At 42.1% G+C, this 18,550-nt stretch overlaps 2 protein-coding genes across 3 annotated transcripts in view; one reads left to right on the top strand and one right to left on the bottom strand.

Moving 5' to 3' along the window:
- Window positions 1-758: 758 nt before the first annotated feature.
- On the top strand, window positions 759-2,730 carry LOC106588894 (germ cell-specific gene 1-like protein). The gene is made up of 3 exons (XM_014178421.2): window positions 759-913; window positions 1,485-1,596; window positions 2,439-2,730. The coding sequence occupies exons 1-3, from the start codon at window positions 784-786 to the stop codon at window positions 2,728-2,730; spliced, it is 534 nt and encodes a 177-aa protein (XP_014033896.2). The 5' UTR covers window positions 759-783.
- A 2,798-nt stretch (window positions 2,731-5,528) lies between these two features.
- The window catches only part of LOC106588887 (transmembrane channel-like protein 5), a 28,736-nt gene continuing 15,714 nt past the window's right edge, over window positions 5,529-18,550 (bottom strand). For both annotated transcript variants that reach the window (XM_045707304.1, XM_045707307.1), the window contains exons 10-21: window positions 15,880-16,024; window positions 15,138-15,290; window positions 14,406-14,581; window positions 12,450-12,525; window positions 11,227-11,324; window positions 10,944-11,039; window positions 10,448-10,523; window positions 8,711-8,844; window positions 8,129-8,302; window positions 7,510-7,588; window positions 7,166-7,249; window positions 5,529-6,759 (exon numbers count right to left, since the gene is read on the bottom strand). In XM_045707304.1, the coding sequence (XP_045563260.1) occupies window positions 6,121-6,759; window positions 7,166-7,249; window positions 7,510-7,588; window positions 8,129-8,302; window positions 8,711-8,844; window positions 10,448-10,523; window positions 10,944-11,039; window positions 11,227-11,324; window positions 12,450-12,525; window positions 14,406-14,581; window positions 15,138-15,290; window positions 15,880-16,024 (1,930 nt within the window). In that variant the 3' untranslated portion in view covers window positions 5,529-6,120. The remainder of the gene's footprint in view (window positions 6,760-7,165; window positions 7,250-7,509; window positions 7,589-8,128; window positions 8,303-8,710; window positions 8,845-10,447; window positions 10,524-10,943; window positions 11,040-11,226; window positions 11,325-12,449; window positions 12,526-14,405; window positions 14,582-15,137; window positions 15,291-15,879; window positions 16,025-18,550) is intronic.

Consider the following 18,550-nt stretch of genomic DNA (forward strand, 5'->3'; position numbering starts at 1 on the left):
AGTACCACCAAACCTTATTCCAAAATTCCATTACAAAACAAGACACTGTCTCAGTCTTGGGACATTCCTTCCCCACCCCCTTCCCCGCCACCACCCCTGACCCTTCGTCCTGTCCCGTTGACAGCATCTCGGGGGAAATACTGGCACCAGCCAATGTTCACTTCCTGCAATGAAGTGTCAAGAAGGATTAATAGCAGACTGGTGAGGTAGGAAGAGATGTCTGACTCCAACCTCTTGTAACGAGACAGTGTGAGGGTTTGACGCTCCGGAAGGTCTGAGAAGATTCCCGATACTTTTTGCCTCAGAGACAAATGACATGAATTGGTTTTGAATGGCCTGTCGGTCCTGAGATATGTTATCAACAGGTCTGTTGTTGCTATGGATGTCAGAAATGACGTAAGAGATGTAAGACAGGCAGAGACCAAAAAATACAAATGTGTACCTGAGTTTAGGTTAAGTTAGGACACAATCATCAGACATCAGGAATGACTTTTTAGGGAATAAAACGTTTAAGTGTCCATGACAGGACTTCAAATAGGCACCTGCCAAATACAGTCCTATGATTTATGAACGAACAGATGGGTGAAGCATACACGATCAAAGAAATCAACCCTTTTCTCCACAACCATCACATATCATTATGAAAATATGATCAGTGATTCAAATTCCACATCATTATCACGGTTATAGAAAAATCTCTCACTGATTTCCAATACCCTAACAACTGTTAATGCTTTTGCTTTGTCTGTTGCAGGTGTCCTGTGGCTGTCGGTGGTCTCTGAGATGCTGTACATAGTCCTGTTGATAGTGGGTTTCAGTCTGATGTGTCTAGAACTGGTCCACTCCAGCACCAGCAACATGATAGATGGACTGAAACTGAACGCCTTCGCTGCAATCTTCACCGTGCTCTCAGGTACAGAGGGACTCTTTAAAACCACCTCTGCAAGACGGCACAAACAGATCTGGGATCCAGGCTATTGTTTCATGTGTAAAGGCCGGGAGTTCTCCCAGACCTCATGACCTGACCAGGAAAAACTCCATGGCGACCATAGAGCCCAGATTTCTTTCTGTTCATGACACATTTCGATTTTTGTTGATTTACAAAGGCCATATGGCCAGGAAAAAACGCTGTCTGCTGTTGAGTCTGGTCTGGGGGAAACTCCTGTCCCTTTTTATGCCTAATTGGTGGAGCAAAGTAAAGAAATACTTGTATACAGTACTATGCAACTGTTGCCACTAGCAGACATTGAACAAGTCTAACACGGTGGTGAACATGATGAAAAGCGAAGCTAGCAAGGAGAGAAGCTGGTTTTGTAGGTCTTGACTAGGAAATAACCTGCAACCTCTCCCAATGTAGGAGCATCAGCTATCAGAGAGGGATTTTGAAAAGTCATCCTAGCGGTCACAAGGTCCTGGTGTGTGTGTGTGTGTGGCTACATGTACACTAAACATCTAAATGTATACCGGTATCTATGTATTTCCAGGGCTCCTGGGTATGGTGGCCCACATGATGTACACTCAGGTGTTCCAGGTGACAGTCACCCTGGGCCCCGCAGACTGGAGGCCCTATAACTGGGACTACGGATGGTCCTTCTGGTAGGGAACACACACACACAATTCTACGTCTCCCTATGTAGCGTCACATTTCTCTAATGAAAACCCCAAAGCTCTCATGTTACCGGGCGGATTAGGCTTTGGTGTCCCAAAGCCCCCATATATATATATGGTCGATGCGATTGGAAAATTGCATAAGGGGATCAAGGGTGAAGTGTAGCCCACATAGACATATGTACACTGTATGTTCAGAATTTTAATCTCCCAGGCTGAACATCTTGACCCTTGTGACATAGCTCTGGATTATAACATGTGCAGTGAGTGAATATGGGAGCTACAGTGTATAGACTAATGTACAGTAGTGGCCTATTACACTGGGATCTATCCAGATTGACATTCTACCCTGTTGGGATTGACGGATTGACAATAATCCTGCAAAGCTACGACCCTTCCATTTTTACATGGGAATAATAATATTTACAAAAAGTATGCCAGAAATCCCCAAACTCAAAGTGATTATATGTTTTTTTGCAGTATTTTGCAGTGTTTCATAAAAACATCCTATTTCTTAGTGTAGTATTTGTCTGAATTACTTGAGCTGTTGTCAAGTGATTGATAACTTTGGTATTTAACGTTTCTTAGCTTTTAAAGCCATTTCTTTCAAGCCATTTGTTTGTTTTAAACCATTTGTCATTTGTTTTTCATTCAAAGAGCAGCCCTATAAACTGACCATGAACAGCGATAGGCCTAAATACGCAGATTGCACCTTTAATTGACTCCTCCTTGCCTTTTCCTCTCTGTCCCCATCATTTTCCTCTCCTCTATCTGTTGTGCCTATTTCCTCTCCTCTATCTCTTCCATCTTTTCCATTTCCTGTTTTCCAGCATGGCCTGGGCATCCTTCACCTGCTGCATGGGTGCATCAGTCACCACCCTCAACTCCTACACCAAGACTGTCATCGAGTTCCGACACAAACGCGAGACCTTCGTGCAGAGCATCCGCAAGGAGCAGGCGCGGGAGGCGCTGGGGTACTACCGCGATCACTCCCTACACTCCATATCCCAAACTGTGGTGTACACCCAGACGCCGTACAGCAGTGGTATTAGGACGCATGTACCGGCCACATCGTTAGACCTGAGTGAGGTATCAGAGACTCTGGGGGAAGACCAGTGCTGAAGGCAGGGATCCCAGCGAGCAAAACTGGTTACAACTGGTTCACAATATGTCGCAATTATGTCATTTTTAACCAGTTTCTGGGGTTGCTGGTGTTATTTCAATGTCATTTCAACTTGTTTTGCCCGCTGGGATGTGTCAAAAGTAACTGTATGAAGTCAGCGCTATCCAATTGTGGTCCGTCATCTGTGTTGGATCTTTTGGGGATTCTGTAGCAACTGAATCAGTTCTATGATTGAATTCATCACTGCCTTAATTGAGCCAGGATATTCTCTCCCTCGTTCCCAGTTTGGACATTGATAGTCATGGAAAGACAGCCTTGTACACACTGATCATACCTCTAGATGATCTGACACACAGGGAAAGCAGCAATCAATAACAATAGCGTTTTCCCCGTCCCGGTTTCAGTAAAAAACTGAGGAATGGAGCTGGAGAAATGTGACCCCTCTCAAATTCAGAGACAGAACTATGGATGCAAGGACTGGCCCTCCATGATATCAACATAGTTTTAACCATGTTTTGAGGCTATATAGTGTTTGTTTACATTTACTTTGTTTACAAACATTGGAGTAAAACAATCTTCTATTTTGTCTTCTAATGGGGTCAGACAGTTGAACTAAGCTGAGGAGGCATTAATGTTATATTCTTCAAGAATTAATGGCTACATATCATTCATTTGTATGTTCAAAAATGGATGCCCCTTTAAACAAGATTTGTATTAGAATGCCCTCTGATTTACCTGGAACACCATAGGACTGTTTATGTGATGTTTTTGCATGCTATTAGCCTTACTAAATTTGGAATTAGGAAGGGGTGACAAACTGCATTTAACTCGTAGTTTAAGAATGTGGACTGCAAAATATAGCTATAAGTGTTTGCAGTGTATACAGTGCCTATAACGCATAACTATATAAATGTCATAAAGTATAATGGTTTGGATCTGTGGAATCGCTGTAAGATGTGTATTATTTTCCTTTTGAAGTTACATATTGTTTGTTGTCTCAGTGGTATGTTTACTGCACATTACTCATTATCGGATAAAACAAAAACTGACCACTGGACACCAATGTTGCTTGAGTATCATTATGACCAATGACTATATATTCTATTTAAAGTACTTTATGCGCATCGGGATTAAGGATTCTGCAATGAATTATTCAATAAACAAATGTTGTCTTCCATAGCAAACTCAGAATGTTTAATTTTGTACAGAAAATATTTGCTGTAGTTTCTTTCATTATGTTCTATATCCGTTTTTGCTTTGGCTCTGAGAACAATGACTTGGATGTATTCTCAAAGTATATACACTGCTCAAAAAAATAAAGGGAACACTTAAACAACACAATGTAACTCCAAGTCAATCACACTTCTGTGAAATCAAACTGTCCACTTAGGAAGCAACACTGATTGACAATATATTTCACATGCTGTTGTGCAAATGGAATAGACAACAGGTGGAAATTATAGGCAATTAGCAAGACACCCCCAATAAAGGAGTGGTTCTGCAGGTGGGGACCACAGACCACTTCTCAGTACCTATGCTTCCTGGCTGATGTTTTGGTCACTTTTGAATGCTGGCGGTGCTTTCACTCTAGTGGTAGCATGAGATGGAGTCTACAACCCACACAAGTGGCTCAGGTAGTGCAGCTCATCCAGGATGGCACATCAATGCGAGCTGTGGCAAGAAGGTTTGCTGTGTCTGTCAGCGTAGTGTCCAGAGCATGGAGGCGCTACCAGGAGACAGGCCAGTACATCAGGAGACGTGGAGGAGGCCGTAGGAGGGCAACAACCCAGCAGCAGGACCGCTACCTCCGCCTTTGTGCAAGGAGGAGCACTGCCAGAGCCCTGCAAAATGACCTCCAGCAGGCCACAAATGTGCATGTGTCTGCTCAAACGGTCAGAAACAGACTCCATGAGGGTGGTATGAGGGCCCGATGTCCACAGGTGGGGGTTGTGCTTACAGCCCAACACCGTGCAGGACGTTTGGCATTTGCCAGAGAACACCAAGATTGGCAAATTTGCCACTGGCGCCCTGTGCTCTTCACAGATGAAAGCAGGTTCACACTGAGCACATGTGACAGACGTGACAGAGTCTGGAGACGCCGTGGAGAACATTCTGCTGCCTGCAACATCCTCCAGCATGACCGGTTTGGCGGTGGGTCAGTCATGGTGTGGGGTGGCATTTCTTTGGGGGGCCGCACAGCCCTCATTGTGCTCGCCAGAGGTAGCCTGACTGCCATTAGGTACCGAGATGAGATCCTCAGACCCCTTGTGAGACCATATGCTGGTGCGGTTGGCCCTGGGTTCCTCCTAATGCAAGACAATGCTAGACCTCATGTGGCTGGAGTGTGTCAGCAGTTCCTGCAAGAGGAAGGCATTGATGCTATGGACTGGCCCGCCCGTTCCCCAGACCTGAATCCAATTGAGCACATCTGGGACATCTTGTCTCGCTCCATCCACCAATGCCACGTTGCACCACAGACTGTCCAGGAGTTGGCGGATGCTTTAGTCCAGGTCTGGGAGGAGATCCCTCAGGAGACCATCCGCCACCTCATCAGGAGCATGCCCAGGCATTGTAGGGAGGTCATACAGGCACGTGGAGGCCACACACACTACTGAGCCTAATTTTGACTTGTTTTAAGGACATTACATCAAAGTTGGATCAGCCTGTAGTGTGGTTTTCCACTTTAATTTTGAGTGTGACTCCAAATCCAGACCTCCATGGGTTGATACAGTGGATTTCCATTGATTATTTTTGTGTGATTTTGTTGTCAGCACATTCAACTATGTAAAGAAAAAAGTATTTAATAAGATTATTTATTTCATTCAGATCTAGGATGTGTTGTTTAAGTGTTCCCTTTATTTTTTTGAGCAGTATATTTGATATCTACTCAAGTACCTATTCATTGATGAACATCCAGACCAGGTTCAATCCCTACCACTAGAGGACAGTGCTGTTCATGGAAAAAAACAACATACAGTACCATACAATTTTATAGTATTTACAATTTAGTACGGATCAGAATATTCCTACATTTATACAACATTCATTGACAGTATTTTACAGGCTAAGCACATATCATGTATACATACAGTACACAAATATATTAAATATGAAATATTATTAATATTAAAAGATTTCTTTGTACAAAAACAATGTGTTCTTTTATCAAAAGGGAATACATATATCAGATGTATCTTTTCACACCCCATTGGCTACACTCTTTTATGGTCCAATAGAAACAGTTTACATAGAGGTGGTCCTTCCCTCTCTTGATGCCAGTCAGAATCTTATTGCATTTCCTCTTATATTTCTCTGCTTTCTACAGCTGGTCACATTTCAATTGTGTCCGCCATCTTTTTTCCCCCAAGTGGTTCAGTTCTCGGTCATGCTCAGTATCTGTCACCGTACTCCTCCTCTACCTGTTGCCGGGCTAGCATGGCCTGTATCAGAGCACTACCGGTGCCTGACGCATCTGGGTGCTGTGAAGAAGCAGGCGCCCGGTAAAACTCGCTCTCCTCCTCCTCTGCTCTCTGCCTGGCCTGCATGACCTGCATCATCGCACTGGACATTGATGACACTGGGTGTTCTGAATGAACTGGCTCTCGGTAAAACTCGTCCTCTTCCTGCTCTGACTCCGCCCTCTGCCTGGCTTGCATCACCTGTATCATCGCACTGGGTAATGCGTTTACTGGGTTCTGTGACTGAACTGGCGCCCGGTAAAACTCGTCCTCATTCTGTGACTCCGCCCTTTGCCTGGCTTGCATGGCCTGTATCAGTGCACTGGAGGACGCAGGTGCGGGGTCTGCAGGAAATGGCACACCGCGATAACTGGCTACATCCTGGTCCTCTGCGTATTGTTTGGCTAGCATGGCCTGCATCATAGCACTGGATGTCGTGGAGACTGAGTGGCCGGAAGGCATGGGCACACCGAAAGAGCTGCTGCTGTCGCCATGCTCTTGCTCCAACCGCTGTCGGGCAAGCAGAGCCTGGAGCATGCCAGTGGATTCCTTTTCCTGTCTTTTCCTGACCTGATAGAGAGAAAGGGTCATAGTTCAAGTATGACATTTGAAATAACGTAGGAGTTTAGGTATTTATTGTAAGTTAGATAGTCTCAAGGTTAAGTTAGATAGTCTCAAGGTTAAGTTAGATAGTCTCAAGGTTAAGTTAGATAGTCTCAAGGTTAAGTTACATAGTCTCAAGGTTAAGTTAGATAGTCTCAAGGTTAAGTTAGATAGTCTCAAGGTTAAGTTAGATAGTCTCAAGGTTAAGTTAGATAGTCTCAAGGTTAAGTTAGATAGTCTCAAGGTTAAGTTAGATAGTCTCAAGGTTAAGTTAGATAGTCTCAAGGTTAAGTTACATAGTCTCAAGGTTAAGTTAGATAGTCTCAAGGTTAAGTTACATAGTCTCAAGGTCCTTTCTCTTTGATCCTCTCACCTGTTTTTTATTTTTCTGTTTGTTCTGCTTGGATTTCTGAAGGGTCTGTAGCTTCTCCAACAAGAATGCCTTGTCCTTCCCTTCCTAATAAGAGAGAGAGCGATCGAGAGTGAGAGCGAGAGCGAGAGAGACAACCAGAGAGAGAGAGAAAGAGAGAGAAAGAACGTTCTAGACAGTCAAATCAATTCATAAAAACAACAAATGAACAACATCAACACTGCACATTGAAATGAAATCAGCTAAATATATTACTCCAACATCATCATAACGTAGACACAACCACTTCAGACACAACAGCTCTGATGGACGAGACACTTCGGACCAGACAGCTCACTAGAACTCACATTAACAATCTGCTGTCTCAGTAGAATGATAAGCAGCTTGCGTCCCTGAGTGATCTGCCTGAAGATGTAAATGAAGACACTGTGGAAAGGAGGTCAGTCAGTGAGTTTATATTACAGTATGTGAAAGGGCAAAGTTGCCACTTAATGTCATAAAGTGCCACTAGATTGTATTTGAAGGCTTGATCCGGTAGACAGCGTTATAAAAGCTGAATGTATTGCTTGATAGGACTTCAGTATACTGCTTCAAGGAAGGTAGCCTAGCGGTTAAGAGTGTTGGGCCAGTAACCGAAAGGTCGCTGGTTAGAATCACTAAGCTGACTAGGTGAAAGATCTGTCGATGTGCCCTTGAGCAAGGCACTTCACCCTAAGTGCTCATGTAAGTCGCTCTGGATAAGAGTGACTAGCAAAATGTACAAGTCAATCTTTGACAAACAGCTCAAACGATCAATAATTTCTAGGAATCATGATCAAGTTAAGTTTATGACTTATATGCCTTATGTCACGTTTTCAAGACAACTGTCACTTTACCGTAAGACTGTGCTTTAAAACTACTTGTTACCTTCATAAACACAACTTTAACCCAACATAACCACCTCAACATGAACAAAGATGAACTCACAGGATGATGAGAGAGACCAGGAAGTAGAATATCTCACTCCTGATGACGTGCTGGTAGATCCAGACAGTCCACTGAAACGCATCCACCCTGTTCAAATCGTCCATCCAGATCTGTATTGCACTGAAGGTGGTGTTGAGGCCCCTGAAGGGCCCACACTTGTCTGAGGGGGGCAGACTGGGGGAGGGATCAGGGGAGACATGGCAGTTTGAAATGCTTAGGTCAGAGAAAAGGAGCCAAAGTCAACTAACTTTCAATCATCCAACTTTCAGCACATTTTCAACTTTCTTACTAGAAGGTTTAAGTATAGCGTCATGCTTTTGAATAGCTGCTAATCAAACAGCCTGATTCCACGGACTATCTCAGCCCCTAAAATTAAACCAAACTGAATCAAGTTTAGCTCTTGGTTATCAATTAATGACAGACTCCAGTTCTTCTGAACAAGCCATATTTATCCAGAACTAGATGGAATCTGAACCACTCCATATATCTACAGGTGTTTGTTTGGCCTTGCCTTAATCTATGACAGCCTTAACATAACATAAATCCCTAGATTAGCCTTGCCCTGACTGCTTATAAACCTACGTCCACACGGTGTAGGCCACCATGGACAGAGCCCCCACGAAGGAAGGGAAGAAGAGGATAGCGATGAAGATGGTTTGCATCTGAGCCGCCCTGCCGGCTCGCCTGGGGGGCTGGCAGTTCTGGGTCAGGCTCACCTGGAGGACACAAAGTATAGACCGGGCATTACAGAGCTGGAGAGGGAGATAGAGAGAGGAGGAGCCTGTTGACGATGTCTTGGCAACGGCACGATTTGATGAACAGGTAAACAATGACCTTTGACAATAAGGGAGAACAGAGAGTAACGATTAACCTGCACCTTAACCAAGAATAAAGTAATTATTGATTTGTCAGGGAGGTAATTATTTGTATTTTATTTCACCTTTATTTAACTAGGCAAGTCAGTTAAGAACAAATTCTTATTTACAATGACGGCCTACCAAAAGGCAAAAGGCCTCCTGCGGGGACGGGGGCCTGGGATTAAAAATAAAAAATATATGTAAATATAGGTCAAAACACACATCACAACAAGAGAGACAACACAACACTACATAAAGTGAGACCTAAGACAACAACAGAGCAAGGCAGCAACACATGACAACAAAACATGGTAGAAACACAACATGGTAGCAACACAACATGGCACAAACATTATTGGGCACAGAACAGCACAAAGGGCAAGACGGTTGAGACAACAATACATCACGCAAAGCAGCCACAACTGTCAGTAAGAGTGTCCATGATCGAGTCTTTGAATGAAGAGATTGAGATAAAACTGTCCAGTTTGAGTGTTTGTTGCAGCTTTTTCCAGTCGCTGGCTGCAGCGAACTGAAAAGAGGAGCGACCCAGGGATGTGTGTGCTTTGGGGACCTTTAACAGGTATCATGTTATTGTATTTGATCAACTAAATCCTCTATTGCAGACACTTTCCACTTGTAGGTTTTTTTTCAAATGAATTGATGAACATGTAATGATTTCCCTGTATATACCACAGGGAAAACATCTATTTTAATTTCCAGGACACTCATATATGTTTCATCATTGTATTGTAAAATCCTAGTGACCATCGCTACCATCTATAAATAGAGCGAATTCTATGCCATTCAACCGTGTCATGAAACATTCAGCACCCTCTTCAGAAGAGAGTAACACGAGCCTGGCCCATTCTGCTATGGCATGGTATCTAGGGCAGTGAATCAACACCAAGGTTCAGCTTACTGTCACCTGAGTCAGCCATGGTCCTGTGTGGCTCAGTTGGTTGGAGTGCTGCGCTAGTAATAACAATTCCTGCAGGGGTCACATTGCCATACTAAACATGTACTCACTCTCTGTACTATAAAATACTTTTTTTACCGTACTGAATATGTACTCACTGCTTTGGATAAGAAGGGTCTGCTAAGGGGCCTATATTATCTACCATACTGAACAGGTTACCTTATTTAGGTAGAAGAACCATACTGAACAGGTTACCTTATTTAGGTAGAAGAACCATACTGAACAGGTTACCTTATTTAGGTAGAAGAACCATACTGAACAGGTTACCTTATTTAGTTAGAAGAACCATACTGAACAGGTTACCTTATTTAGGTAGAAGAACCATACTGAACAGGTTACCTTATTTAGGTAGAAGAACCATACTGAACAGGTTACCTTATTTAGTTAGATGAAGAACCATACTGAACAGGTTACCTTCTTTAGGTAGAAGAACCATACTGAACAGGTTACCTTCTTTAGGTAGAAGAACCATACTGAACAGGTTACCTTCTTTAGGTAGAAGAGGATGAAGAACTTGATTATCTGTATCACTGGGAGGAGGGGAGAGAAGTAGATTCCGATCCTGCAGACAGAAAAACATGCTTGTAAGAATTGACCATGTCTCATCCACAGTACTGTGTTATGTTTTACTATGAAAGTAGATGGAGCTATAGATGAACAGAGATTAGAGTCGAGGACAGCACAGTTCAGTACAGTAGAGTACATTAGAGCACAGAACATTAGAGTACATTAGAGCACAGTACAGTAGAGTAGAGTACAGTAGAGTAGAATACATTAGAGCAAAGTATAGTAGAGTACAGTAGAGCACAGTACAGTACAGTAGAATACATTAGAGCAAAGTATATTAGAGTACAGTAGAGCACAGTACAGTACAGTAGAGTACAGTAGAGTAGAATACATTAGAGCAAAGTATAGTAGAGTACAGTAGAGCACAGTACAGTACAGTACAGTAGAGTACAGTGTAATGAAATAACGTCAGTACCATGCCAGGGTCTGTGCATAGATCAGGTCAAGGACATTCCTGGCAACGTCAAACTCTGGAACTCCCAGGCTCTGTATGCATTTAGTCCCAATGACACTGGTGGAGAAAAGAAGAAAGGAGTTACAGAAGAGCATTTTTTAATGAACCCTTATGTGATGCCTCATTGAAACTTTCCCTCAAAACAGAAAGATGAGTTACAATATAGAATTCTACTGCATACTGTAGCATTTTTAGCTTTACGTGAACACGTTATGGGAAAATGTGTTTTGAAAATGCCACTCACTTGCTCAAGAACTCTCCAAAGAAGGATCCTAACATTATGAAGAGGAAGTCCACAATAACCAGTCTGTACAAGGCTTGTCCTACGATGGACTCCCAGCACTAAGACAAACGATTGTAATCAAAGTGGTGAATGAACATATAGTAGATATTAGTGACAATCAAAAACATTTTTGAAAGCATGCATGTGATTTGGTTTAACATTTTTGGGATGGGGGCAGCATTCGGAATTTTGGATGAAAAGTGTGCCCAAAGTAAACTGCCTGCTACTCAGGCCCAGAAGCTAAGATATGCATATAATTGGTAGATTTGGATAGAAAACACTCTAACGTTTCCAAAACTTAAAAACTTAAAATAATGTCTGTGAGTATAACAGACCTGAAATGGCAGGCGAAAACCTGAGGAAACTCCATCCAGGAAGTGCTATTATTTTGAAATTTGTGTTTTTCCATTGAAAGCCTATCCACCATTTAAAGGGATAAGACCCAGATTCCGTTCCCTGTGGCTTCCACTAGCTGTGAACAATGTCTTTAGACATTGTTTCAGGCCTTTATTCTGAAAAATGAGGGAGAATGAGCAGTTTCAATGAGAGGCCAGTGGAAATTCCCCAACCTGATTGGTGCGCAATCCCAAGAGCGCGACTTTCGTGGTTTATCTTTTATATTGACGACGCTATTGTCCGGTTGAAATATGATCAAATATTTAGGCTAAAAACAACCTGAGGATTGATTATAAACATCGTTTGACATGTTTCTACGAACTTTACGGATACTATTTTGAATTTTTGTCTGCATCTTGTGACCGCATTTGAGCCATTGGATTACTGAACAAAACACGCCAACAAAATTGAGGTTTTTGGATATAAAGAGGAACTTTATCGAACAAAATGAACATTTATTGTGTAACTGGGAGTCTTCTGAGTGCAACCATATGAAGATCATCAAAGGTAAGTGATTCATTTTATTGCTATTTCTGACTTTCGTGACTAGTCTACTTGGCTGGTAACTGTATGTAATGTTTTGTCCGCTGAGCGCTGTCCTCAGATAATCCCATGGTTTGCTTTCGCCGTAAAGCCTTTTTGAAATCTGACACGGTGGCTGGATTAACAACAAGTTCAGCTTTATTTTGATGTATTGCACTTGTGATTTCATGAAAGTTAAATATTTATAGTAATTTAATTTGAATTTGGCGCTCTGCAATTTCACCGGAAGTTTTAAAAGAACTTACTGAAAATGTATTGGCCACATCCTTCATCCAGTAGTAGCAGAGAATACCCAGAATGGACATCTTGAGAATGACATTTCTAAAAAGGAAAAAGGCATTCAAAACAGCATTCAAAACATCAGTGTTCTAAAACATTGTACAGTATATGACCTTTGTTTTTTCCTGATATTTTAACCTGTTGGGTCTAGGGGGCAGCATTTGCACGTCTGGATAAAAAAAATGTACCCGATTTAATCTGGTTACTAATCCTACCCAGTAACTAGAATATGCATATACTTATTATATATGGATAGAAAACACTCTAAAGTTTCCAAAACTGTTTGAATGGTGTCTGTGAGTATAACAGAACTCATTTGGCAGGCAAAACCCTGAGACATTTTCTGACAGGAAGTGGATACCTGATGTGTTGTATTGACTTTAAACCTATCCCATTGAAAAACACAGGGGTTTAGGAATATTTTGGCACTTCCTATTGCTTCCACTAGATGTCACCAGCCTTTACAAAGTGTTTTGAGTCTTCTGGAGGGAGATCTGACCGAACAAGAGCCATGGAACGGTGATGTCCCATTAGACACCTGGCGCGCTACTTCATGTTGGGTACCCTCGTTCCAATACGTTATAAAAGGCTATGCATTCGTCCACCTTGAATATTATTCATGTTCTGGTTAAAAAGGCCCTAATGATTTATGCTATACAACGTTTGACATGTTTGAACGAACGGAAATATATTTTTTCCCCTCGTTCATGACGAGAAGTCCGGCTGGCTTACATCATGTGCTAACGAGACGGAGATTTTTGGACATAAATGATGAGCTTTTTTGAACAAAACTACATTCGTTATGGACCTGTGATACCTGGAAGTGACATCTGATGAAGAGAATCAAAGGTAATGGATTATTTACATAGTATTTTCGATTTTAGATCTCCCCAACATGACGTCTAGTCTGTATCACAACGCGTATTTTTCTGGGCACAGTGCTCAGATTATTGCAAAGTGTGATTTCCCAGTAAGGTTATTTTTAAATCTGGCAAGTTGATTGCGTTCAAAAGATGTAAATCTATAATTCTTTAAATGACAATATAATATTTTACCAATGTTTTCTAATTTTAATTATTTAATTTGTGACGCTGACTTGACTGCCGGTTATTGGAGGGAAACGATTTCCTCAACATCAATGCCATAGTAAAACGCTGTTTTTGTATATAAATATGAACTTGATAGAACTAAAAATGCATGCATTGTCTAACATAATGTCCTAGGAGTGTCATCTGATGGAGATTGTAAAAGGTTAGTGTATCATTTTAGCTGGTTTTATGGTTTTGGTGACCCTGTCTTTGACTTGACAAAACATTACACACAACTCTTGTAAATGTACTGTCCTAACATACTCTAAATTTATGCTTTCGCCGTAAAACCTTTTTGAAATCGTAAAACGTGGTTAGATTAAGGAGATGTTTATCTTTCAAATGGTGTAACATAGTTGTATTTTTGAAAAATTTGAATTTTGACATTTATTTGGATTCAAATTTGCCGCTCTTGAAATGCACCTGCTGTTGATGGAGTGCACCACAGGTGGCACGCTAGCGTCCCACCTAGCCCCAAGAGGTTAAGCATATTTAGAATTTACGCATTACTGTAATATTTCATTCATCCATTGCTTTAAATTGATCACTGAGCAAATAGTTTTGATCAATCGATTTCAATATACAGTACCAGTCAAAAGTTTGGACACACATACTCCTTCCAGGGTTTTTCTTTATTTTTACTATTTTCTACATTGTACAATAACAGTGAAGACATCAAAACTATGAAATAACACATATGGAATCATGTGGTAACCAAAGAAAGTGTTAAACAAATCAAAATATATAAAATATATAATAAAGAAAAACCCTTGAATGAGTAGGTGTATCTAAACTTTTTTCTATTTTTAAATGTGTTTTGTATCCATCTCTAACCTGACTATGATGGCATAGACCTGCATGCGAGGGTTGGAGTAGTGTTCTATCTTTTTGAACAGAGAGTAGAAGAGAGGGACGACCAGATTGATCAGGGACACCACAAAGGGGAGGAGGAGAGTAGCGGCCTCCTCCAGGAGAGAGCCGGAAGCTTTGTCCGCTGACTGCCTCGTCCGCTGGAAAGATACCATAGTAGGTCAGTTTGTTCTGATCTAAGGACAGGTGTTTCCCCTGTTTTTAACTGACTTGCCTAGTTAAATGAAGGTTAAATTGAAAAAAAGATATAATAATAATAATTTGGTGGAAGTGTAGCAATGATGTCCCACTAACACCATTATAAAGACCACACCCTGTACTGCCAGGAAAGTAGTATTGTATTGATTTTATATGATTCAGATATGCTCAGGTACACACAGACGCTATGACACACTTTGAATTACTGTACACAAGGGTATGTCTTATACCATGGTCATCGACACTGGTCCTGGAGCTACACAGTGTGCAGGCATTTGTTTTAGCCCAGCACTAACACACCTGATTCAACTAATCACCACCTGGTCTTCATCATACTTAGATGGATCAGGGTCAGCTGATCCCGGGATCATACATTAACAACACAAGCTTTATAAGGTAGCAAAGTGCCATCGTGCCACAACGTTTATGTAAGGTCTCCCTTGGGACTTCCTCAATGGGACTTCTTGGTTATATAAAAGTTAATAAAATGTACCATACCGATTTGTCATATTGACACAGGAAGTAGACACTGGCGCCACAGCCCAAGGCCATGCCCGTGGAGAGGAGCCAGGTACCCAGGAAGACCCCGTAGTGCTTCAGCCTCTCTGTCAGAGGTAGCAGGGCCACCTGGACCTTTTCTGATAAGGACTCCTGGAGGGGAATGGAAACATTATTTCAAAGTTATTTCACAGTTGGTTATCTGAGAGAGATCCTATTTGGGCCCCCTAACAAGTCAGAGTGCAGAGTATTCTATGTATGGAAGAGCAGATAAGTACTGAGTCACAAGTACTGGACATTTATCTAGTCTCGCAAATGTGGGATTTGTTCAGCGATATTACATTCTTTCTTGTAACAAAGCTACAGTAATGATATGGCCATGAGGTCAACAAAGCTACAGTAATGATATGGCCATGAGGTCAACAAAGCTTCAGTAATGATATGGCCATGAGGTCAACAAAGCTACAGTAATGATATGGCCATGAGGTCAACAAAGCTACAGTAATGATATGGCCATGAGGTCAGCAAAGCTACAGTAATGATATGGTAATGAAGTCAGCAAAGCTACAGTAATGATATGGCCATGAGGTCAACAAAGCTACAGTAATGAGATGGCAATGAAGTCAACAAAGCTAAAGTAATAGTTTATCAAAACAGTGACATTAGTCGCTTGTAAAAGCCTGATAACTGGCCAGCTCACACAAGACTTGGTTCTGGTTTCCGAGATTACAGTGAAAGTGACCTTGAGTTGAATGCGCAGATTGTTCTTGCGCTGTCGTACAGCTCTCTCGTTAGTCACACTGAAGTCCCAGCTACACAGAAGCTGCCAGGCTCCACCCAAGCCTGAGTCTGCAAGGACATACTTCTTCCTGAACGAGCTGGCCATGCTGCAGAGAGAGAGAGGGAGGAGGTCAACAATCCACAAAGGTGGAGACAAATTTGACCCCAATAACTACCGTGGGATATGAGTCAACAGCAACCTTGGGAAAATCCTTATGATTAACAGCAGACTCGTACATTTCCTCAGTGAAAACAATGTACTGAGCAAATGTCAAATTGGCTTTTTACCAAATTATCATACGACAGACCACGTATTCACCCTGCACACCCTAATTGACAAACAAACAAACCAAAACAAAGGAAAAGTCTTCTCATGCTTTGTTGATTGAAAAAAAGCCTTTGACTCATTGTGGCATGAGGGTCTGCTACACAAATTGATGGAAAGTGGTGTTGGGGGAAAAACATACGACATTATAAAATCCATGTACACAAACAGTGCGTGCGGTGAAATTGGCAAAGAAACACACACATTTCTTTCTACAGGGCCGTGGGGTGAGAGAGGAATGCAGCTTATTAAGCCCCTCCCTCTTCAACATATATATCAACGAATTGGCGAGGGCACTAGAACAGTCCGCAGCACCCGGCCTCACCCTACTAGAATCTGAAGTAAAATGTCTACTGTTTGCTGATGATCTGGTGCTTCTGTCACCAACCAAAGAGGGCCTTCAGCACATAGATCTTCTGCACAGATTCAGCTAGACCTTGGCCCTGACTGTAAATCTCAATAAGACCAAAATAATGGTGTTCCAAAAAAGGTCCAGTCGCCAGGACCACAAATACAAATTCCATCTAGACACCGTTGCCCTAGAGCACACAATAATGCATGAAGAATTCTACAACCACCTAAAAGGAAGCAATTCCCATACCTTCCATAACAAAGCCATCACCTACTGAGAGATGAAACTGGAGAAGAGTCCCCTAAGCAAGCTGGTCCTGGGGCTGTATTCACAAACACAAACAGACCCCACAGAGCCCCAGGACAGCAACACAATTAGACCCAACCAAATCATGAGAAAACAAAAAGAGAATTACTTGACATATTGGAAAAAATTAACAAAACAACAGAGCAAACTAGAATGCTATGTGGCCCTAAACAGAGTACACACTGGCAGAATACCTGACCACTGTGACTGACCCAAACTTAAGGAAAGCTTTGACTATGTACAGACTCAGTGAACATGGCCTTGTTATTGAGAAAGGCCTCCATAGGCAGACCTGGTTCTCAAGGGAAGACAGTACACTGCTCAAAAAATGAGGTGGAAATTGAGCTGCACTTCCATCCTCCTACCAAATGTATGACCATACTAGAGACGCATATTTCCCTCAGATTACACAGATCCACAAAGAATTCGAAAACAAACCCAATTTTATTAAACTCCCATATCTACTGGGTGAAATACCACAGTGTGCCATCACAGCAGCAAGATTTGTGACCTGTTGCCACAAGAAAAGGGCAACCAGTGAAAAACAAACACCATTCTAAATACAACCCATATTTATGTTAATTTATTTTCCCTTTTGTACTTTAACATCGCTACAACACTGTATATAGGCATAATATGACATTTGAAATGTCTTATGTGAGTAATATTTACTGTTAATTTGTATTGTTTATTTCCCTTTTGTTTATTTCCCTTTTGTTTATCATCTATTTCACTTGCTTTGGCAATGTTAACATGTGTTTCCCATGCCAATAAAGCCATGAATTTGAATTGAGAGAGAGCGAGACAGACAGAGAGAGCGAGACAGACAGACAGACAGACAGACAGACAGACAGACAGACAGACAGACAGAGAGAGCGAGACAGACAGACAGAGACAGAGAGAGCGAGACAGACAGACAGACAGAGAGAGCGAGACAGACAGACAGACAGAGAGAGCGAGACAGACAGACAGACAGAGACAGAGAGAGCGAGACAGACAGACAGAGAGAGCGAGACAGACAGACAGAGAGAGCGAGACAGACAGAGAGCGAGACAGACAGACAGACAGACAGACAGACAGAGAGCGAGACAGACAGACAGACAGACAGACAGACAGACAGACAGACAGACAGACAGACAGACAGACAGACAGACAGACAGACAGAGAGAGCGAGACAGACAGACAGACAGACAGACAGAGAGAGCGAGACAGACAGACAGACAGACAGACAGACAGAGAGAGCGAGACAGACAGACAGACAGACAGACAGACAGACAGACAGACAGACAGACAGACAGACAGACAGACAGACAGACAGACAGACAGACAGACAGACAGACAGACAGACAGACAGACAGACAGACCGAGAGAGAGACTGATCACCCCAATCCACAAAAGTGGTGACAAATTTGACCCCAATAACTACCGTGGGATATGTGTCAACAGCAACCTTGGGAAAATCCTCCGCAGTATCATTAAGGGCAGACTCGTACACTTGTAAATACAACCCAGATTTTATTTATTATTATGTTTATTTATTTCCCTTTTGTACTTTTTTTATTTCACCTTTATTTAACCAGGTAGGCTAGTTGAGAACAAGTTCTCATTTGCAACTGCGACCTGGCCAAGATAAAGCGTAGCAATTCGACA

The sequence above is a fragment of the Salmo salar genome, chromosome ssa02 (genome assembly GCF_905237065.1).
Source record: "Salmo salar chromosome ssa02, Ssal_v3.1, whole genome shotgun sequence".
Lineage (NCBI taxonomy): Eukaryota > Metazoa > Chordata > Actinopteri > Salmoniformes > Salmonidae > Salmo > Salmo salar.